This window comes from Anoplopoma fimbria, chromosome 11, assembly GCF_027596085.1.
Source record: "Anoplopoma fimbria isolate UVic2021 breed Golden Eagle Sablefish chromosome 11, Afim_UVic_2022, whole genome shotgun sequence".
NCBI classification, from domain to species: domain Eukaryota; kingdom Metazoa; phylum Chordata; class Actinopteri; order Perciformes; family Anoplopomatidae; genus Anoplopoma; species Anoplopoma fimbria.
Window position 1 is genome coordinate 17,831,102 of NC_072459.1, and position 24,395 is coordinate 17,855,496.

Sequence of the window (24,395 nt, forward strand, 5' to 3'; positions counted from 1 at the left end):
GATATTCAATGCTCCATATTGGATCTCCATCATCAAATATAGCATAAAGAATTAAATGAAACAAAAAAATCCATACGTTTTTTTCCAGTTTGATTTGACTTTTATTAAAGATTACATAGCACACATCAGTTCCAGTAAACCTGGTAAAACCTCACAAATGAATAAAACTTTTAGTACCCATGTGATTTTAAGGGCAATATCAAATAAAGATATGCAAATATATGGCCTCTTCCCTTATACCCAGTGTAAGAAATTGAAGCTTGGCTGAGCAAACTCTTCCTAACACATAACATGTTATGTAGTTGGCTGTAATAATACTAATATCAACCCATATATCTATGCCAGTACCACAAAATTGAATATGCATAAGCAAATAAATACATAGTGCATTTAGGAATCATGGTTACAGTAATGCCAAGTCACCATTGTATTAAAGTCAGAGTGGAAGTACAATAAAACACAAGGAGATTGTTAAACAGAGATGAAACAGAAGAAATCGTGTAGAAACAAATTGAAAATCCTCTTCCTTAACATGTTTGCGTTCACATGGTCTTTCCTGACACCATAACGCCAAACTCCTGGATGGATATTTCTTTGTTTATGTACTGCTGAAGCTGGCGATTAGTGATGTGCCCAAGACGCAACGCATCATCGATGGAGAACTTTTTCCCCGATTTTCTGTCATGAAGAACTGAGGATTCTCCTGTGGGGCCCTTGACTGAAATTTCCTCCCAGTCACACTCCTGGCTCTGCAGGTTGACGAACATCTTCCAGTCAATCAGCCCTAGTTTGTAGGCCTCCTCTGGTCGCATCTCCTTGCCTGAATCTGGGTCAATGACCACAATAGACCTACGCAGATGGCTCTCCCTCTGTTCCTTCTTCATTCTCACTGACACCAGGCTCTTTTGAAGCCTCTCGATCTCATCATCCTTCTGGCCGGTAATGCCCCTGAGCTCTGCTAGTTCCTTCTGTAGTGAATCGAGCCTCAGTTCCATGTTCTTTCCTTCCTCCCTTGGTGCAGACTCAGTGATAAGCCTAGTCTCTTTGCTTGTGATCTCGATCTCGGACCGAAGCTTACGGATCTCATTCTGCAGCCTTTGGTTTTCTTGCTGCACACGGCCACTTTCATCACGAATGTAGTCCAGTTCTTTAGAAGATTTGGTATTGGAGAACTCCATATCAGAGAATCTTGAGGTGAGGTTGGCCAACTCCTGGTCGAGTTCTCTCCTTCTCCTTTTCTCCTCTTCAAGAGTCCTCCTTAGGTTCTCAATCTCAATCTCAGCCTCTGGATCCCTTTCAACTTGGACTTTCTCAGTGCGGACAACTCTTTCCTTCACATCGATCTTCTCCAGGGTGAGCTGCTGCTGGATGAGGATATTCAACTCTTTCTCGAGCAGAGTGCGTTTGTGCCTCTCTTCATCAAGCTGTAGTCTGATAATAGAGTGTTCCTTCTCCTGTTGGGGATCCTGTTGCAGGACTACCTTCTGTTTGACAGTCACCTTCTCACGGTTCTCTTTGTCACGGATCTCAAGCTCATTAAGTCTGACCCGAAGCCTTTGGATCTCCAATTCTGCATCGCGCCTTGCCCTACGCTCACGCTCAAGTTCTTCCAGTTGCAGATCAAGGTCAGCCTTCTTTCTCTGCAGTTGAAAGAGCTCAGTTTTCAGGCTATCCTTTTGTTTCTGCTCATTGCTGATGTTGTGTAAGAAGGTGTCGCACTCTGATCTGAGGAGAGGGTCTTCTTCCATCTTGATCACTTCTTGCTGGACAATCTTCTCGCGGACCTGAGACAGATCAATTTTCCTCAGTCGGATCTTCTCTTCTTGGGCTGACCGTTCTCTCTCAAGGTCGAGGCGTTTCTTTTGTTCATCAGCCAGTTTCCTTTTGAGAATCTCAATTTCCTCTTTAGTCTTGGGGTCTTCTCTGTACTGCATCACTTCATTGACCACCTCTTTAGTCTGCACTTGGGGTTTGGTGTCCTTCCATCGTTGAATTTCATCACGAAGTTGGCGGATTTCCATCTCAAATTTCTCAGTCTGGTGGCTTTTATCTACGATTTCATTGCGAAGTCTCTCAAGTTCTCTTTCTGTCTGTGGATCTGTCTTGTATTTGATGACTTCTTTGATGATCTCTTTGACCTCCACTTGAGGTCCTCTGTTCCTCAGCATGGTATGCTCATCCTGCAGTGATCTAAGCTGGAGCTCTGCATCCTTACATCTCCTCTGTTGCTCTACAAGTTCAAGCCGGAGATTAGCCACCTCATTCTCAGCCTTGGGGTCAGGGCGGACGATCTCCCGAACCTTCTCCTGAATAACAACCTTGGACTTCTCCTCCTCTAGGCTGGAAATTTTCCTCTGGAGGTCAGCCTTTTCTCGCTGTGAAGATCTTCGTTTGGCCTTCTCGTCTTCATACTGCCTTCTGAGGTTTTCTACCTCCCTTTCAAATGCAACATCTTTCTCTACTTTCAGCACCTCTTTGATCGAAATCTTCTCCTCTGCCATTGATTTCTCCTTCTCCATCCTTCGGAGCTTCTCTTGAAGAAATTGTAGTTCATCCTCCAGCTGCTTCCTGCCATCCGTTTCCTTCTGTCTCCTGTCAAGGAGCACCCGGTACTCTGTTTCAAGTTGAGGATCATTCTGGACTTTGATCACCTCCTCCTCAGTGATCACCTCCTGTTCCCTGTTCTTCTCTTCAGCCAGGAGTGTCACCTGCTTTTGTATCTGAATCAGCTCATTGTCTTTCATCAACTTCTGCCTTCTTAGCTCATCAAGCTCTTCACGAAGTTTGCGCATTTCCTCCTCCTGACCACGATCTCTTTCTATACGCAAAACCTCCTTGACTGTGTATTGCTGGGCCCCTTCTTTGACCTCTGTCTCAAAGCCACGCAGCTTCAACTTTAGTACCTCAAGGTCATTCTCCAGGACGTGGGTAGTGCGACGCTCTTCTGAAAGTTTCTGCTGGACCTTATGGACTTCCTCATCCAGCTGGGGGTCAGCAACCTTTTTGATCAGCTCCTTCTTGACAATTGTGTCCTGGGGCCTCTGTCCTTCAAGGACATAGATGTCAGACTGGATAGTCTCAATTTCTCTCTCTAGCTGCTCCCTCCTCTGGATCTCATCCTCCAACTGCTTCTTAATCCTCCAAGGTTCTTCTCCTGGGGCAGCAGCATTGACTGACCTGACATTTGTAGACTGGATCAAAGGGGCCTCAGGTTGCTGTTGAGGGTAAATCATCATCATCATCATCATCATCATCATCATCATCATCATCATCATCATCATTATCATCATCATCATCATCATCATTATTATTATCATGTACAAAAAAATCACCTGGTTTAGAAGACTTTGGGCAAACTCCAGATTCTGAAGCTTTTGGTTGTTTACAGCATTCACCTCTGTAAACTTTGCCTCAATAGCAGATTCCTGTAAAATACATTGAAATTACATGGAAGGCACGTACAGTAAATCCTGAAGTTATTTTAGTGATTCACAACCTTCTCATCTTGTAGTTCTTCAGAAAAACACAGAATATCCCCTGACACCCTGATGATGTCATGGGGATGTCACCTGAATTGTCATGATTTTGGCCTGAGATTTTAAATCTTCAAAAGAAAGGCTGTGTTCTGGAGTGTGTAATTGAAAGATGTGGGCATTTATCATTCTAATTATACACACTACCGAGTTGCATTATAGGATATGTGTGAACCTGAGTTTCTGAGGGCATGTTTTATACCATGGACTAAAATCTGGATATCTCAGCTTCTAATGCTTTGATTATTCTTTCTAATTCTGTCACTCACAAGCTCCCCAATATTATAGAAGTGCTATTCTAAATTTACTAAAGTACCACTTTAAACATGTGTTGGTGGATTCAATGGCTAATCTATGCTGAGAAAGAGCTAGCACAGTTGTGTTTTACTTAACTTACCCTGAACCATGAAGAAGTTATGGAAAGCAGGGATGGAGAAGACAGAGATAGGTTGTATATATTTGCTGTGTACTTTAAAGTAATTGCTTCTGTCACTATGGCCAAGTCTGATATACTAAATTGACAGTGACATGTCATGAAAGCTTAGCTGTTGTGCCTCACCTCTCCCTTGACTACCAGTGCAGGGGATTCCAGTCTGTTCCTCTTGTATGTCTGAGGTACAATTCCATCCTCAAGGTCAAGGATAGATCTAAACTTCTCAGTTTCATTCTCGTAGTCCTACAAAGAAGAACCAGTGAATCATTCATCAAACCTTCATCTTATTTAATTTCTGCAAATTAAAGGTAGTGATAGGGTGTTAAAAAATCAATGAATTTCTTACTTTGACAGCTTGTTGGTAAAGCTGGGCATTTTTGGACACGTTGTTCAAGTCAGACTCCTTTCTTGCAATATCAGAGAGCAAGTTCTGAAAATAAATAAAAACAAAGAAAACATTTGTTTTTAAGTGTTTTTTTACAGCACCATTGACTGAATATTTCTCTACACCAGGAATAGAGAAATATGTTGTTCATCACGCTCACCCTCTGATTCTTCAGCTTGGTCTCCACTTGTCTTGTGTCATCAGTTTCACGGGGCTCATAGTTTGGGACACGAGACAACCAGCTGTTCAGATTGTCATAATCATTGCGATAATTGTTGTACGACATCTTGGCTCTCTGCAAGCTTTGAGACCTGCATCACACAGCAAAAGAGATCATTATACACATCTTATATATAGGTCTATATGATATGTGTTTTTGTGATGTTTTGCTCAATATTTCTTCGAACAACTATTGATTATTATTGACCTCTTTTCTTGACCCTCTCACCTGGTGTCGGTCTGCCTGTTTAGGTTGTTGAAACGCTTGTTGAGCTTCTGGACGTCTGCCTCTTGCCTCTCAATGTCAGGGCAGTGCTCTTGGAATTGGGTTGCCATGTTGTCACAGCTGCTTCTGGCCAAACGCAGGTTCTGCTCCGTCTCAGCGATAACTGTCCTCTTGGCTCTCAGGTCGGATGCAGTATCCTACCATAGTAGCAAGGCAGACTAACTTAATATACACAGTAATATTTTCTTCAGTAGCGAATAATACAGACAACTTCCATGATTAAATGACACAGTGTGTGGGGGCTTTCTTCCTTTTAGAGATAACCCTTGCATCTAGCACCTGCTAAATGTTTGAATGAGTTCAATAATTCCACTATCTTATACTGAATATTTAGTGATGATGACAGCATCTTTTTACTTGTATTCATCAGGGACATGGCTGTATAAACTCGTTAGGGGGCCCCATACCTGTTGCCTTGCCCAAAGTTTCAATATGTCAATAAATTAGCCCTTTTTCAGCCAGAGCCATTGTGATGTGTGCCAAAAAATTAAATAGGCATCTTACTGCAAGTTCCCGCTGTGTTTTTTCCAGTGAGGTGATGTCAGATGGAGCAACCTCCTCCCTGGCCAGCTTGTTCTCATAGGTGGACAGTAAAGTCTTTCCATTTTGAAGGGAAGTCTCGAGCTGGTTGGAATTCTTCAGTCTAAAAGGTAAGTACAGTTATACTGTGAGTCAAAATGTATATCATAGAATAATGAATTAAAATAGGAAAGCTGTTAGCAAAAAGCAGTGAAGTGGGTTATTATAAGGTTATGAATAATGTGAACCACAGCAATAGCTAAGTATGTTTTAGCTGTGCTAAGTTGGGAAACGAGTGAAACTACTGAAACTAATTTGGATTTTTTGAAGTGGTGTTTGTATTTATACTCATCTGTTCTGCAAGGGAAAATTTCTGTTTTTGTGAATGGGTTAAGGTCTGGTGGCTTTAAAGACAGCAATATAACTACTTCAGTTTCTTGTTGGAAAAGGCTGGCTGTGGATGGTATCTGCAGAAAAACGTATTTTAGCCACCAAAAAAACTATCGAAGTGTATTATATGTCGTATGAAAAAAACATTTTACCTTGCAGAACACAGACGTTACCTGCTCGATCCCTTAGTTTGTTTGTGATATTGTGTGACTCTGACTGGGAGCGTTCCGACCGCCATCTTACTACTGTAGGAAATAAACTGACTATAGATAAGAATGATATCTATACATGTATACTTCATCATGCAAAAACATATGTCAGGTCACGTGAGAAAACATTTATAGGAGAGCTTGGGACATTAAAACATAGGTACGTGGACCGAATTTAGAATATTTGGATTTAAAAACATAAGGAACACCACTGGGAAGCTACAGAATGATATACAAACCTCGAAACTATTCAAATATTTATAATAATATTGGACCTGCCCATTGAGGAACACTGCTCTCACAATAATCACAACTTCCACAGAAGAGGAGACACTGAGATAAAAATCAAGCCCCATACTTCTCCTGAGAGCACTGAAGAAGCTGCTCGATCTTGGTGTACTTCTTGTTGGCTTCGTCCGCCTTGCTGTGAAGTTGAGGAGCGCTGGCACAAGTTGGATTCGAGACCAAGAAGCTCTTTGCCTCCTGCACTTTAGAGGACTTCTCTGGTTCAATCTTACTGACAGCAACAGCAATGTCCTGAAGGGAAGAGTCGGTGGTTGGTGAGTTGAAAAATGCATGAATACTCTCTCTAAGCTTTTTGAGCTAAACTGAGAGATGTAGGCGTTGTGTGAAACAGTTTTTGGACCTATCAACAGAATGTTGAACTCATTACCCTCATATCCTGCATCCGGTCGGCGCTGTCCTGCAGTGGCCTGTTCTGCTCCAGTGGCGGGCGCACTCGAGCATAAATGCCCTTCTCCTGTTTGTCCAGGTCACTGACGACCTTGTCCAGGCCGGCCATCAGCTGGCGGCACTGCTGCTCCTGTTTGTCTGAGGTCACACGCAGTAACAGACAACATGATGAGCTTCATTATCTGGCTTCATCTATTTTCTTCAGTGGCACAGAGTAAAAGCTCTGGTCAGCGGTAAACATATGAGATCTTTGTCTGACATCGACACACTGTACTATACAGAGAAATGCTGAGATCTGGGGGGACACTGACATCCAGCCCCCCCTCACCCCCCCAATGCTTTATATGAATATGTATCCGCTGAGCCGCTGTGTCCTGCTGAGTGGAGAGCACAGAGTTGGCTTCTGTGTTTGACAAATATTAACAAAACTATGGCAGCAGCAGCAGCACCACACAGACGTTATTGGCTTAATGAATGACCGGATGAATTAACTTTATTGAATCACGTAACAATGATATTATAACCCAGCTAGAGGACCTTATGTATGCATGTAACAAATAATAACAAATAATGAAATGATCACAAAGTGAACACATGGCTTTATCACCATATTAACTGATCAGAAAGAAGCAGTGTCAAATCCTGATTGGTATAAATAAACCCATCTTTCATTAGAAACACAGCTGTATGAGGCCACAGCATGTTAAATACAATTAGAGCAACAAATTAATCAAGTTGCTTGGAATGTGAAGAAGTGACGAGTGTCCTAAAGCTGCAGTACATCAGAATTGGATGTGTTCTGTACCTGTAGCTGTGCCAGTCCCACTCTCCTTCTTCAGCTCATTGAAGCGTTTCTGCAGCGTTGCACTGCTGCTCACAATCTTCTGCTTCACAGCTTTTTGCTGGTTTGCCAGGCTGCAAAACAAAACACACAAAAAACATAAAAAAACTATCAAAGCTGAACTGTAATAAAATGTAATGGAGTTTGTCATCCAGTGAATGTTGTTCTTGTACGTTTTCATACACACTCACTTGTCAGTGACTGCCAGTGCCTCGGGGGCCGTGGGGGGGATCATGAAGCAGACTGCCGGGGCAGTGAATTGATGTCCAGCTGTATCCTTCACGTCCCATTTGGTCCCATTGTTCCGGAGCAGGGTGTACCTCTCCCCACGCAATATCGGCCCCTGCACACGTCCAACATTTACTATCTGTCATCTAGTACTGCACCACAAATATAGTTTCATCTCATACAGTCACATTCTGGACAGCAAAACAGCTTTCATCAGAACTTGCTTTACAGATTATTTATTGACTTTTAATAGGAATAACAGAATTAATGTAAAGAGGCTTTTAAATTCTAGTTGTGGTTATTTTGTGGTGCGCTCTGGCCAACCGTTGTATGTTATCAGGAGTCTTTAGCAATCAGAGCTCTTGTTGCTCTGAGCAGGAGCTTGGTCTTGGTTTAATCTTTTGCTGGCAACAAATAATTAGTGAGATCGCCCCTAGTAAAATGACACATAAGTTAGTGGTATAACAAATCTGAAGCTCTTTACTTACATGTTGCAATTCTATTTGAAAAATAATTTATAAATAATTTAAACTGAAATTAATCGTCCATGTCTGGGGCCCCTCCGGAAAACAGTGGATTGTGCCCCCCGGGCTTGCCCCAAGACCCCAAGCAAGGTAGGATCTTGGGGTCTTGTTTTTTGAGTAATGTAAAAATAGAGCGAGTGATAGAAGGATACAAGCGGACAAAATAAGCTTAATATAGGCTGAGGAGTGCGGAGTAGAGCCCTGCTCTTTAACATTGAAAGGGGCCAGCTGAGGTTGACAGAAAGAACCAGAATACAATGGAGACTGCCTCTGGGTCACCCAGGCAGAGCTGGATAACACTGCTGAGGAGAGGGACTTCTGCTAGGCCCGCTGCCCCACGATGCGGCCCGGTAGGATGGAGATAATGGATGGATGGAAATTAAGACTCTAAAGAGGCTGTCAGATATGGAGCCCCAAAGTGTTCAATACCAAATTAATTCATATATTTTGAAATAAACAAGTACATGAATACGTGGAGTAAAGTAAATTAATTAAATAATTTGCAAAATAAATAAATCTAATCATCATCACTCTAATCATACTATTATATAGTATATACTTGAACTTGTGACTTAATAGTCTATAATTATTCCAGGCTCTATACTGTAGAGGGCGGTAATGCATCAATAAACTGTACTCTGCTAAAAGTGAAAATATGGCTCTCCATAAACTCAACGTCATTCTTTCGAGTGTTTAGAATACATGCCTCTCCAAACAGGCAAAATGGATTTGTGTCCTACACCAGGACATTCCTTGCTAATGATTAATTCCAAATAAAATGTCACAAAAAACGGATTGCTAGGTTCTAGGATATAGATGATTACACCTTTTGGTGAGCTAACCTTATGCATTTTGTACTGCACATGATGGGCATTAACGAGAACCTGAAATCAGTGAGGTCAAGAGAAAACCTACACATGATGAGCTTTGCTACACATAAGCTGAAGAGTCCCACAGGCTCTTTACTCGAAGCGCAGACTTCTTCAAATCCCCTGTGTTCTCATCCTCAGGGGTTTTATATGAGAGACTCAGAGTCTCAGCATCAGCTCCCGTCTGAAGGGATTTGAATACATTACACCACAAAACCAACAAGTTACAGGCCTAGTACTTAGAAAAAGCAAAGCAAAGACAAAGTGCTAAGTCAGGCACTCTTATAGCCGAGAACATCCTGGGATTAAACTGATAGCCAGTGACAGAGAAAATATGGCATAAAATAAAGATAAGATGAACTGTTTTCATTTGAAATGGGGTCACTGCAGCACAGCAAGGCAATTAGATGATAAAGATGAAGGAAATAAGGCAGTTAGAGAACACTTCCAAAGAAGAAATCAGAAGAATTAATACAATTTCCTACAAAAATGATTGAACAATAGAATAACGGTTAGATCTCTTATGGCCTTAAAACAACTAAAGTGTGCATCACAGGAAACATGTAGTCAACAGACTCTGCAAATGGTTAAACTCTCTGTGATGATCACCGATCAACCACCCTCTCACAATTTATTTTTCCTTTACTTGCTTTCATGTTTGATTGTTCTGATATCAGACAACTGGATAAGCTTTAAATAATAATGATTCCCCAAATCCACGATTCAGTTTGACTTCAAATTTAAAAATTTTTTTTTGATTTTTGATTTTGAAGTTTTTTTTTCTGTGCTTCCATTTACATTTTCAAATTCTTCGTTAAAAGGAAATTGTGCACGGTACCATGATGGATATCTTCTTAATGTACCACACTAAGTAGGCTACATATGGTCGAATTAAAAAAAAAAAATGTAATATGTAACAACAATATTTCACCAGTCAACAACCAAATTAAGATACACTAGGTCGAAATCCAAAGCTTATTTTGATCTATTCTATCAAAATCGTGACACCCTTAATAACAATAATAAAATTACCAAATTTAACTATGTGAAAAAGTGTTGCTGCATACACACAAAGTAAATATTTTCTTAAATACTGTAACCTAACCAGACACTCAGCTAGTTATCTAATCTAAGTTTAAACTAATTCTCGTCGTGTTCTATGATGAGCACGATGAGCCGCAACACTTTTTCAGAAGCTTTTCATCTTGACAAGAATCAAGAAGTCACTGAGGACTTCAATATTTGGAAGTAAATGATCTTAGATTATCACATTTATAAACAAGAAACAAATGCCAAGTAATATCAGCTACACAGCCTGTTAGCTTTCGACCATACACTACATACCTCGTCTGTGTCAAACTCGCACAGAGCCTCAACGGGCAGCAGCTTCTGGGGGGTTTCCCGGCGGTACTTCAGAGGCAAAACCTGCAGGCTGCGCTTCTGAAGAGTCTTGACCCGTTCATCAAAGTGGTCCATGGCCTTGGCTTGGTCCTACACACACACACACACACACACACATACATGCAGCATGTTTTCTAGTGTTGTAGAAGGAGTCAGTGGTTCAGTCTGTCAGTATTAAGGAAATACTCACATCCAGCTCCGTTATGAGGCCGTCCATCTGATACATATCTTTGAACTCTGGGTTGTACTTCTGGTTGACCTCTGTGTCCATCCTCTTCAGCAGGTCCTGAGTGTCACGCGCTTCCTTTTGGAACTGAACACACACACAGACAGACACACACACTGATAAGCTTTTCCTGTTTAAATGTGTGTGTGTGTGTGTGTGAAATGTGTACATTCCTGTGAGTGCTCCTCTGCCCGAGTGTCTCACCTTGTGGTACTCATCCATGTGTTTGAGGTGGTTTTCCTCACAGATGAGCAGGTTCAGGTACTCCTTCCAGTCAGCGTGGACCGCTTCCATGTGAGCCTGACAAACAACACAGTGTGTGAGCACTTGATCAGTAAAACTACAGTGAGGCATTTTTTATTCAAAGAACATTCAAAAAAAGTTAACCAATGCACTGTACAGTTTTCAAGGCCGGGTTAAAAGTCTGCTGTGGATGAACAAACTACAGATATTGGACACACACTGGTTATTGTCCTTCAGGCTGGAATGTGTGTGCATTTCAAATATTAAGAGGGACTGTTCCACACTTTAAGGGCCACCACAGCCAGGGCTTCATCCACTTTGCATTTTTGGCCTAGACAGGTTTTAAAAGTCTCATCCCATCCCAACACTGGTACGCACCAGTCCCCTCACCTCACACTGTGAGGGAAGAAAGGAAAAGCATTCAGAATTCACATAGGAGATGGTTGAGCCTGTACCTCAATGACATTCTTCCCTGGATGCTCAGAAGCAATCAGCTTCTCTCCATCCTCATTCAGTTTGGTGACGGTGGCCTCCTTGGACTCCAGACATTTACCAATAAAGTTCTGTTGAGACAAAACAGATGTGCTGAGTAAACAGTGGACCACATGTTTTTATTTGTTAGTGTCCATCTGTGCATGCCCTGGTGTTCATTTCATATGCAGTATGCAGCTTGTTATTGTGTGGTGTTAGCTACCTCGTACTGCCTCTGGCGAGCTGGGTAGTCCAGGTTGGTGTCGCTCCAGTCATAGCTGATCCTCTCCTCGGCCTGCTGGTCCATCCAGTACAGCTCATTGGTGCAGCGCTGCATGTAGTCCCGCAGGCTCAGCAGGTTGCGCTGACGAGTGCTGGAACTGGCCTAACCAGAAACCACATATACAAACTAATGACTTGGATTCCCTGGAAGCTATGGTGCAAAGCTAACAACATTAATTTGAGGAGAACATATTCTTATATAAATATCTAACATCATAAGTAAAATAGTTTTGAAACATTTTCAAATTATTTTAATGGCATATGGTTTTGTTTGTTGAGACCATCCTGGTAAAAACTGCTGCACTCTATGTGTTTACGTCAGCCCTTCATCTTTCCTCTGCAATGCAACAGCACTGTAATACTGTATGTCTATGATACATAAGAAAAGAGGTAAATCTTTAAAAATAGTTCATAAATATAAAGTTTTATTTCCTTAAAAGGCTTTGGTGACTTCCTAAAACAGCAGAGCACTTTTGTTCCAACGTTACTCAAACAAGAGGAAAATGGTGTATTTGTTGGGGACTATTTTCAGCTGCGGTGTATGTGTTTATGGTGATGAAGGGTTTCTGATAATGCAGATTTTATTCAAATGTCGAAACTTTGACACTGGCAGGTGAAGACACATTCGGTGTGATCAGTAGACCTGCAGTGAAGTGTTTTGTTTGGAGACATTACATTATATTACATTACAGTCATTTAGCAGACGCTTTTATCCAAAGCGACTTACAGGAAGTGTATTCAACATAGGTATTCAAGAGAACTACTAGTCACCAGAAGTCATAAGTGCATCTCCTTTCTTAAACAAGCATCTCAAAGCATAAGCCAGAGCAAAAGTATAGTGCAGAGGCAGACGATACTGAAGGCACAGAAACGCCCAAATTTCCCCCATGGGGATCAATAAAGGAATATAATAAGGCTGATTAGAATGACATTTACACACACAAAGCACACCCCGTGGGCTCAGAGAGTGAATGTGGGTGTGGTGGTTAATTACCAGCAGTTTGGCGTACTTCATCTGGAGGCCACTGACGTATTCCTGAAGAACAAGACACACAAGATGAGGGTCATGTGAGTCATTTATGAATTGACACCTTTTGCATATTGCACAATGCACAACACTTAAAAATAAATGATGCATGCTTGTTATCATAGGCACTTTGGCAATTGATAATCAATATCAAAAATATTTTAACAGAAAAATACTAGCATCTAGTGTAAAACGGTTCATTGTTGGTTTTACTCATGTGTTGCTACTGCTATTCAGATAGAAATAAAGTATTTAGTCATTTTGTGACTCAAATAAATAATTTAAACATATAACAAGGGATGAACTAATCCAACTTTTCATTCTAATACCCAAACCTGGGCTTTGGGTATGGGCCGGTACCAATCTGATACCAGTGTTTAATTAATAAGCTGTGCCTCAGTGTGTGGAACAGACTGGGATCATTCTTTATGTGTAAGGAGACCTAAACATAACTTCTTCTGGCTTTCTGTTTGTACCTTGTCTCCGCCGGTGGCGATGTGAGGAGCCAGAGCCTCCACCTCACTGTGGAAGATGTTGTGTTCCTCCACCTCGTTCTCCACTGATGGCAGGTCCTGGCCAAAGCCCTTGTTGTTCAGGTTGTCCTGAGCAGAGAGACAAAACAACACATTGAAGTCCACTCCACCACACGGTGACAGTTTGGTTAGGCTGTATTTGTAGAAAGTCAATTAATAGTCCATAGTGTAAGAGCTAAGGGCCTCCAGTATGGAACAGTCCACTTATGTCAAACACCTATGCTCTGTTATAAATACATATGAACACTGTTTATTTTCTGCTTTGGTATTTTCATAATTTGTTCACCTTGTTTTCCCATCACCCCCTATCTCTTCAAATAAATCCAGCTGTTTACTTCATGTAGCTGAGCTTTGTTGATTCATTAAAGCTGCATTCATTACATTTTATAGCTAATGGGGGCAGCAGAAGAAGCTGAAAGTATGAAAGTATAAAAATCATTTGAAACTTTTAATGAATCTCAGTCAGCAAAGTAAGAGACAGTAACACATATTGTACGTGATGCCGTATCAATATCTTATTATGGAATCATTTACTCATTAAAATCCATTATTGGCATCAGTTTGACATGCAGTGACTTTAGACATTTCTGTTTTTTGTGAATCACTTTGGAGCCATGATGGTGTTAACATCTGTATAAGAATAAGGATGTTTCAGAGAGCGTGCTTCAAGTTTGCAAAAGACTGTCCAGACTGTCCAGAGGATTGACTTAATGAGATATATCAGGATGTATTTGACTGTTTTGTCTCCTTCCCCACATTCCTAGGTTAGATACAGTAGATATGAACAGGTTCTGAGTGTGATCAATAAGACCACAGAGGTTTATGCCAGGTCCACAGTGAGTGTTCAGGTCTACTTCCTACCAGTTTCTCATCCATCATGTTGCCCCAGTTGATGCTGGGCTTCCCCTCGGTGCGGGTCAGGTGGTAGATACGGTCATGGTCCTCCTTCAGCTTCAACACTTTCTCACGCAGCTGCCTCATGCTGAAAACACACACACGATAATACATATTCGTTGTATGAGTACAAATAATTAAAATATTTCTCTCTGAACTTGTATTCGAACTATCCTTTTGACCATAACATTCAATAATGTAAATCCTCATATACTAAATGCCGGTATGCGGGGATAACCTGTATTATAATGACTCAGCATTATGCACATTTTTCACAGCATTATTTTTATCAGTACAACAGTCCTAGAACATAAAATAGTGGTGGATTTACATTTAGAGAAACAGGCCTTTCTTTCTAATTTCCCCTCCCTGTTTACCTGTTGTTTTGATAAAGTCACTATAATTAACACAGCACTTCTTCCATCAGTAAAACAACACAGTCATATCAGGGGTCCCACTCTGCCATTTTTTTCCTGATAGTGCTTTATTAACATTGAGTGATATGGAATACATTGTAATACAATGTTGCTTTTATATTCTACCCTGAGTTGTGTGCAGCTTGCAGACACTAACATGCATGGCTTCTTGTGGACAGTGTGGTCCAGATATCACATACAGCCTCTCAGTATGGAGCGTTCTACTCACTCCTTCTCTATCATCTCGGCCTGTGGATGCTGGAGGCGCTTGGCATTGACGGCGTCCTCATCCAGGCTGGTGAGCAGTTCTAGAGAGCTTTGGATTCTCTTGCTGGAGTCATCCTGGTACAGAGGCTGCTTCCCCTCATTGATCTTACTAACATCCTGCAGAAAAACACAGTGGACGTAGGAAGCTCAACCAGGTGCAGTCAGACAAACACTCCTGGCCACTATTTAATGTCAAAGGTAACACAAACAGCAGCACAATACACACACAGAGTGAAGCACATTTTTTAGTGTTGAGTTTTAGCTGTTGTAAAAAATATAAAAGATTATTTTGTGATGAGTGGTTGGACATTGTTAGTGTGCAGGGATCTAAGAGACACTGGCATTGAATGGATCTTTTGGAGCCTGCCTCAAGGGGACATTTGAGGAATTGCAGTTTTTGACACTTGCTTCATTTCTCAGCTTTGGAGGTTGAAACACGATGTTAAGTCTGACAAAATCAACCCAGACTCTGTCATCAGAGTTATAACAGTGTGAGCTGGGTGACTTCAGAAAGACTGCATCACAAACTGCAGGTGTAGAGTTTGAGAGACTTGTGTGTTTACTAAGCAGGGAGGGTCTACAGCAATGAAAGGGTCTAATGAAAGGCATTATGGGAAAGGTAGGATTCTGTGTTTTTTGATGCTTATTTTATTATGGTGGCCTTTAGTCTCACAATGAAGATCCTTTAACTTAACACTAGAGCACTGGTTGAACTCAGTGTTGTATCATCTGAAGGTATTATAATATAGAGAGGTTACCATCTAACTGTATTTGTCAGTATTAACAGATCTCTGAGGCCTTTAGGAGACTTTGTTATCAGACTGTACCTTGTTGAGGTTCTGCTCGATGTCATAGCTGTACTTCTCCACTTTATCAGCATTCTTCTGCAGCTTGTCGATCAGAGTGCTCAGTTCTGTGGACGGAGCGCTGGAAGACAAACAAAGAGGTGAGCAGAGATACTGTCTGTTACATCCACTGCTCCACAACTTCTTTATCATCGCAGACAATCACTGGTTTTTCAATGATGTGAACATCTATTCAAACATGTCAATCAAAATGTCATAGTTATTACTGAATACCAAACAACATCACAGAGGTGTTGGTTTAATTCATTAGGGTTGTAGCGTGGTCAGCTGGGACCTGTGTTTCTCTTCCTCACTGTCCTCTACTGTGTTTTTCTTCCTCTTTCCTCTACTGTGTTTGTCTTCCTCACTGTACTCTACTGTGTTTCTCTTCCTCACTTTACTTACTCTTCCTCACTGTACTCTACTGTGTTTGTTTCTCTTCCTCACTGTACTCTACTGTGTTTGTTTTCCTCACTGTACTCTACTGTGTTTCTCTTCCTCACTGTACTCTACTGTGTTTGTCTTCCTCACTGTACTCTACTGTGTTTCTCTTCCTCACTGTACTCTACTGTGTTTCTCTTCCTCACTGTACTCTACTGTGTTTCTCTTCCTCACTGTACTCTACTGTGTTTCTCTTCCTCACTGTACTCTACTGTGTTACTCTTCCTCACCTCACTGTTTTTTTCCTCTTTCCTACTCTACTGTGTTTCTCTTCCTCACTGTACTCTACTGTGTTTCTCTTCCTCACTGTACTCTACTGTGTTTCTCTTCCTCACTGTACTCTACTGTGTTTCACTGTCTTCCTCACTGTACTCTACTGTGTTTGTCTTCCTCACTGTACTCTACTGTGTTACTCTTCCTCACTGTACTCTACTGTGTTTCTCTTCCTCACTGTACTCTACTGTGTTTCTCTTCCTCACTGTACTCTACTGTGTTTCTCTTCCTCACTGTACTCTACTGTGTTTCTCTTCCTCACTGTACTCTACTGTGTTTCTCTTCCTCACTGTACTCTACTGTGTTTCTCTTCCTCACTGTACTCTACTGTGTTTGTCTTCCTCTGTACTTCTGTGTTTGTCTTCCTCTACTGTGTTACTCTTCCTCACTGTGTTTCTCTTCCTCACTGTACTCTACTGTGTTTCTCTTCCTCACTGTACTCTACTGTGTTTGTCTTCCTCACTGTACTCTACTGTGTTTCTCTTCCTCACTGTACTCTACTGTGTTACTCTTCCTCACTGTACTCTACTGTGTTTCTCTTCCTCACTGTACTCTACTGTGTTTGTGTACTTACTGTGTTTCTCTTCCTCACTGTACTCTACTGTGTTTCTCTTCCTCACTGTACTCTACTGTGTTTCTCTTCCTCACTGTACTCTACTGTGTTTCTGCAGCATTTGGAGAATGTCATGGTTAAAAAATAATTAGAGCACGCCGGTGACTGAATCTGACTTCATAATCTTCACAAAATGAAATGTGTCTGTTGGTCTGTACTATGCCAAAGATCCTTTGTGAGGAAAGATGCTCCACTCTGTGACACCACTGCACAATGAGTGTTTCTGTTTCTGTACAACTCCTATCAATTTCGGGACTTGCATTTTCTTAGTTAAACTTTCACTCCTATTCACTTACTTCATACATAAACTGAAGATTAGGTATTTTTCCGAAAAAAAAAAATCACCATACAAGGTTTGGAATTACACCGATTGACTGAAAGCAACCCGAGTCTGTCCCAGTCTGTGATACGTAGAGTTCATCTCTACAGCCAACCACCATATTGACAGGAACTGGTTTAAGGACTTCATGAGCACTGTATAATAACCATCATTAATACATTGAAAAATGATATTTAAATTAAACTTTAGATAATAGTTATTTTACTGTTAACAAACAATGAAATGATAATTCATAATATTTACTACTTATTACTAATGCTACAGTTTATGTTCACATTAGAACATTTTATATAGTATATTAAGTATTAATTAATGTTTACTAAATTATTATTAAACATTTAATACATCTTTTGTAAAACATCTAAAATATAGATATTTGTAACACTTTGTTAATGGTTAATAATTGGTTTATAAACCATATATAAACATTACTTGGATGACTATTATAAAGTAAGAACCAATTATTAAAATACCTTGTTAACCATTATTTAGATAGCTAATACTTTATCAATGGTAAATGATTGGTTTCTGGTCCATCTATGTAATGTTCAGTGATGTTTTGGAAAGGTTTCTTAAAGGTTAACAACTCATTTGATTGTCATTAAAATATACTTAATATAAATCTTATGTGTTCAACAATAAACTTTTAATTAATAGTTTATTAATGTTATCAAAATGTGATCGTTATCGTCTCTTATCAGCCATGACACAACATTTAACTTGTAAACTAATTATTTCATAAAACTCAAACTGATGATAAAATTACCTAGATTATAGCATTACTAATAATTAGTAAAAATGATTATAATTATTTCAGTTTAACAGTAAAGTAGCTATAAACTTAAGTTGAATTAACTAACAATATATGAATGATGGTTATTCTACAGTGTTACCATAACTTATTCCTGAGTCATTATACACAGCAGTCCTAGAACTAGATCTGACTGACTGGATGAAAATGAACATAAATCATTATAAAATATAATATTACAGAACTGAAAACATTTGTATGCACACTGCTACCACACTGTCAAAAAACAACCACCAAGCACAGATTAGTGTGACAGTCTCTGAGATGTTTTTCTCTCTGAGTTAAATGAACAACTTATTCAGTCAGAATAAAGAGGCTGACAGGAAACAGGCCACTTTGTGACATGTTGACATCATCCTTAAAGGAAACTAGCACACACATCTAGCCCAATCACCGCGATGACTAACACTCGCTGTAACGTGTAAAAGAGCAGGAGCTTGTGAAGCATGGTATCACGCATAGTGAACGGAGGGTAGAGTTAATATAATTAATCTGTTCGATCACATGGATGATGTCTTTATATTCCTTTAACTGACAACTTCAAAAGCTGTTTGGCCCCAGGGCCTGACTAACAAATGAGCATATTTTATTGGCTGATTATATTTCAACCTATTGACTGTATTAATGTCGACTGATAGGAAACAAGAAATTGCAAGTCAGAAATACCACAAATATGTTTAAGGTCATTTGGAAACAGTGTCTCCATTTAGTTTGTCCACCAGGGAGCACTAACATCTTTATTTATTCACTGTAAAATGTCGCACTCAGCACATCTGTGTTACCTTTTTAACAAACTAATGCAGAGGTTCGTAATCCAATATGATTTATTGGTACCGGGTATCAGTTCTATTCATATTCCATTTCCGAACCACATTACCCTCATTTAACTTAACTTTTTTTTTTATAAATTCTTGGCAGGATTTCCATTTAATGCTGCAAATTATTTACAGCAGTCCTTCATATGAAGTCACATGATACCAATACATGTTATGACATTAATGTTACACATTATTAACATAAGCAAAGCAAATACCATCAAAGTCATTATCTTCCAAATGTGTTTTTGTTGTGTGTGTGTTCTCACGTGCACACACACACACACACACACACACACACACACACACACACACACACACACACACACACACACACACACACACACACACACACACACACACACACACACACACACACACAGACCCACACCCATTCATTTGTACACAAGTTACATAACTACTAATGGAACCCTGACACTGACTTTCATTTCAAAGCCCCTGCTGATTTTGAAATGAAATAATATCAGATCACGTTTAAACTGAAAATAACAACAAGTTTGAACTGGTACTGTAGAGTTCTGCAGAAGCTGCTGCCAGTTATTCTGTGGTGGCCCATCTGAATGAAAAAACACCCTGAGGGGGTTGGAAATGAGTCAAAGCTCTGGTTTACACAGAGCATATGTGGGAACATTTATGTTTTTCAAAGCAGATATGATGTCTGGAAGAAAACTGTGCCTTGGTCTTCTGAGTGTTAAGCAATCCCACCAACTGTTTTCAAAGAGAAGAGCCTCATATTACATCACTACAAACTGTTTTCTTGAATGCCAGTACCAGAATACTGCTTTTCAGTTTAACTCAAGCGTCTGAAACCAATGCACCAATACTCCTTCCTGCTCTACTCTGTATTCTAATATATATAGCTATAAACATGCTGTCAATGGCTTCCAGGGAGGCTCACTGACTCAGATTTAATGTTTTACGTGTGGTTCTGTTGGCTCTGGGAGGAACTGGCACTGGAGCATTAGCTGGAGAAACACAATTCAGATGTTTTTCACAGAGAGAGGGTGAAATTAGAACCAGAGAGCTCCAGCGCTCAGTCATAGAGGGTGTGGAGGGCTGCTGCTGTCAGTGAGCGTCTCAGACCAACATCAGTCCTGCTCTGTCCCAGCAGCCTGCTCTCCATCCATGTGTTGAAAGGCCACATACATGGACAGAGTATGAGACAATGGGACCCTGGTTGGGATTGTTTTGCGTCTCTTAGAGGTTGCTTTACGTCTGTTTGTGGATGTTTTCTGTCTTGCTGTGGCCGTATTACATCTCTATGCGGCCCAGAGGCCCTCTGACCGATTGGGCCCCTTAGCCTGTGCCCAGGAGGCCCATTCCATCCATGTCTGTATAAGGAGAGGAAATGTACAACAAAACATAGTGCCTCCTCGCTGCTTGTTGTACTTTCTCTAGAGAGAAACCATGTAACAGGCCTTAACTAGCACATAAACACCTCACTATTGTAAGCTCTGGGGCTTTGGCGATCCAGCCATCTTTAGATCGTGCTTGGACTTGAAGCTGTCATTGGCTGATAGCTTGCCAGATACCTGAGATCAGAGTTTTCATGCATCCACTAAGAACTGAATAGGGTGAGCAGTGTGAAGAGAATGATCGGGTGGAGCAGCATTATTAGGATTCCACCACTATCTGTTGCTGGTTATCAAGGTGTTCAGCAGTGATTATAATAATGACTTATCGTCACTATGGAATTTCTTGTCTCACTGCCTGATGAGAAGAAACCAATACTAGCTACTTGTAACCATGCAAATAAATCATGGTTTGGTATGGACTTCTCAACTAAGTGCTTTCTGCTTATATGTATTTTTTATTTCCCATATTTTCAATAGTATTTTCTGTAGGTATTGTTATGTTCCAAAGTACAGAAAGACAAAGTCCTCGTTTGTGCAAACCTACATGGCAATAAAACTGTTCAAATCCTTTAAATAAATAAAGACTAGCAGTCATTTACTTTCTGTTGACGGTGGGGTGTGACAGTGGGAGCAACACAGCTCTGACCTGAGAGTAACTATTTGAAAAAACACAGATTAGTCCATCATTTGGTTCTCGAACACCCTCTGGTGTTATTTTTTTGGGGGCCCCTGACCTCCCTAATAGCTGCTGAGTGACATAAAGCATTGTGCTCAATGAACAGCCCAGGGATGATGATTTAAATGAGACCTCCGCCTCTCCAGGTGGAAACAAAAACTGGTTTCACACCTTCACTCTATGAGACTGGCAGTGGTAGGGAATGGGCTTGGTGCATGAAGACGGTGGGAGAGGCTGAATGCCTCTGAGAGGAGGACATCTGAATACTTATCAAACCAGTTACTACGACTTTACTGCTCAGCCTATCAGGCAACCACACCCTCGCTTGAGTTAAGGCACACATTACACAATCTTATCTACACCCTCTCGGTATGTGTTGAACGCAGATGTTACGGACACCAGCTCGTTGACATGAAGTCACATCCGAATGATTCAGAGAGTGGACCAGGCGATCTGAAGAGTTTTACTCGATAAACACTTTGTATGAACCACTTCAATCCACGATAACCACATGTTCAGAATAAACACAGAACAGTTTAATAAACACAAGTGACGGTATCTGCCGTGATAGAAACCACGGTTATTATCAGTGAATAAATACAATATGATGTTTAATACTGGAATGTATGTAATCCAACCTAGTGTACTTTAAATCTAGACGGATTTATTTATACATTTTAATAAACTACTTTTCCACACTGTCACTACGGTGTACTTTGTTCGGACATATTCAATGTCACTCTGAATGAAGACAGACTGACAGATCGTGCCCAAGTTTAAACAGGGACATATTGAATGAATAGTTAATGAGGTTTAGGCAGTAGAGCTAAAGTTACATTATGGAGCCAGCAGATCGGCTCCTGAGCATTCATAACACAGATAAAGTATGTGCATGGGACGCCATAGCTGGGTGTAAAGCAGCGGTACTCACGTTGCAGCAGGCTGCGTTATAGAGCTGGTCTTGGTCTTTCTCTTGAACATGTTGACTGGTCACCTGTCAGCGACTTCCGACGAGAAAACAATCCCAGCAGGACAGGTGAACCTCGGGTTGTGAGTGCTCTTTCCTCTGCTCCGGGTGTGTGTGTGTGTGTGTGTGTGTGTGTGTGTGTGTGTAGGTCCACACGTCTCCTCACTGTCACTGTTCCACTCCCACTGACTTGTAGCCTACCAGCTGGAGGGACTCACTTTTAGTTTCACACCCAGCTGTCCTTTGGAGACTTACCTGTCAGAGGGGCAGGGGACAGGTGGGGCCCCACCCTCTAGCACGGGCGCGCACAGGCCCCGCCCTCTAGCACGCGCGCACACGCACGGGCTGGTATCACTGATGCAAATATACAGTATAAAAAAAACAACAACTAAAAAGCTACTCAATAATATGACCTAAAAATAAAAAAAAAAGAACAGTAACTGGTGTCACTAAAGTATATTGCACATTAATATGCACACGCACGGGCTGGTATCACTGATGCAAATATACAGTATAAAAAAAACAACAACTAAAAAGCTACTAAATAATATGACCTAAAAATTAAAAAAAAAAGAACAGTAACTGGTGTCACTAAAGTATACACACACACACACACACACACACACACACACACACACACACACACACACACACAGTAAAAGGCCAAACTATGTAAATCAGGGCGTGAGACACATTTGTGTTGAGGAAAAAACAAGTCTGTTTGTACAGTTGATGTGTTGTAGTGAAACAGATACTCATGGACTGGGTATAGTTAATACAGATCAACTATGAAATCTATAAAGTCCTTCGTAGTCTGTGTGTAGTGTGTGTGTGTGTGTGTGTGTGTGTGTGTGTGTGTGTGTGTGTGTGTGTGTGTGTGTGTGTGTGTGTGTGTGTGTGTGTGTGTGTGTGGATGATTAGCTCTGTAGATGGGGGTGTGGCATTAAGGACTACACTGGCTCAACCAGTCAGACTCGACAATGTTCTGCCCCTAGACGTGAATGTGGGTGTGTGTGTGTGTGTGTGTGTGTGTGTGTGTGTGTGTGTGTGTGTGTGTGTGTGTGTGTGTGTGTGTGTGTGTGTGTGTGTGTGTGTGTTTGTCTCATTGTATGACATTGATACCGGATCTCCAGGTGAACTATTCGGTAACTGAAGTAGTAAGTAAGGGGACATCAAACTAGATCACACATCAACAAAGACCTGATGACGCAGCTCTTGCAGGCTGTGACCTCACACTAAACACTGTGCTACTTTTTAAGAAATTTGATCCGCATTTTAAATAAAATCCAGTTCCCTTCGGTCATTTAGATTTTGCTCATAAAATACTTTTGGCTATATTTAAAACCCATTCCGCGGCCAAACAAGACTTTTTCACACCTGTAAGTGGAATTTAATTATAGAAATAAATGTGTTTTGCACTTCCAAAAATTGGAGGACTTACAAGAGACAGATAAAAAAAACAATATTCAAACTAAAAGTACTAGAGACTGAGATATCTCAGTTTTTAGTCCGAGCCGTAAAGAGAGAGTCTATTTCTGTGTAAGCGTTACCTGCCTTGTTGACATATTTTAGGCGTTAAATATTACCTTGGTAAAAGACCATGTTGTCATGTTCTTAAACACATCCTAATCTAAATTTATATATTTATAAGGTGCCTTATGTTTTCACTCTCACCTAAAAGCACTCTGTGACTGAGTGAGAGTGAACCTCTGTGTCTGTCCTCTGCTAATCTCACATTCTGCTCTAGCAAAATGCATAATACTCTGGGTGTCTGGTTATGAAAGTCACTAACTTTCTACAACTATTTGCACAACAGGCAGCTCTTTATTTTTGGCTTTGTACTCTTGGAGAGAAGGGCCATTGAAGGACATATCCAATAGCAAATATTGACCTTCAACAGCCTTTCAACAGGTAAAGACAGTTCAAACAGGCCGTCTTTTAATTTATGACTCAACTCACACTTCAACTTTAAATTTGCCCTAATTTGCCAAAAGTTTCAATTTCTAAACTTTCAACCCCTCTGCTAATCCAATACTGCACCCCTCCAAAGCCCCAAGAAGCAGTTCACTTCATTTAAAAGACAATTACAAAGTCCTGCTTCAAAAGAGTAAACTGTAATCCCTTAAACCTGAATCCCAGGTTCAGGTTTAATCTTCAGTCTGTAGCAACACGCCCACACCTCTGCAGCCTCTTGTATTGTTTTTTCTGGAGAGAAAGACAGACAGTCTGAACAGACAGGGTCATTCTTTCCATCCCTCTGGTGAAATGAAACAGTGTTATTCCACATCTGGCTGACGGCCATGACCTCTCAACCATGGAGGGAGAAGCTGTTATCAGCTGGAAGGAAGA

At 40.8% G+C, this 24,395-nt stretch overlaps 1 protein-coding gene across 1 annotated transcript; it reads right to left on the reverse strand.

The window, feature by feature from the left end:
- Positions 1 to 90: 90 nt before the first annotated feature.
- ppl (periplakin) lies at positions 91 to 22,142 on the reverse strand. The gene is made up of 22 exons (XM_054606790.1): positions 22,011 to 22,142; positions 15,717 to 15,816; positions 14,852 to 15,006; positions 14,174 to 14,294; positions 13,256 to 13,381; positions 12,747 to 12,788; positions 11,694 to 11,855; positions 11,455 to 11,562; positions 10,961 to 11,056; positions 10,721 to 10,843; positions 10,474 to 10,620; positions 7,700 to 7,851; positions 7,473 to 7,582; positions 6,648 to 6,805; positions 6,333 to 6,511; positions 5,361 to 5,499; positions 4,800 to 4,993; positions 4,512 to 4,662; positions 4,313 to 4,396; positions 4,093 to 4,209; positions 3,333 to 3,425; positions 91 to 3,215 (listed from the first exon to the last, which is right to left on the reverse strand). Exons 1-22 carry the CDS (start codon positions 22,058 to 22,060, stop codon positions 543 to 545), a joined length of 5,280 nt encoding a protein of 1,759 aa, XP_054462765.1. The 5' UTR covers positions 22,061 to 22,142; the 3' UTR covers positions 91 to 542.
- Between the last annotated feature and the right edge of the window lie 2,253 nt (positions 22,143 to 24,395).

Bases quoted from the DNA above. Each gene is read 5' to 3' on its own strand.
- ppl (XM_054606790.1), bottom strand. From the start codon at position 22,060: ATGTTCAAGAGAAAGACCAAGACCAGCTCTATAACGCAGCCTGCTGCA. The intron at 6,806-7,472 runs GTACAGAACACA...GTGTGACCTCAG, and splicing joins TGGGACTGGCACAGCTACAG to ACAAACAGGAGCAGCAGTGC. The intron at 3,216-3,332 runs GTGATTTTTTTG...TACCCTCAACAG, and splicing joins CCCAAAGTCTTCTAAACCAG to CAACCTGAGGCCCCTTTGAT.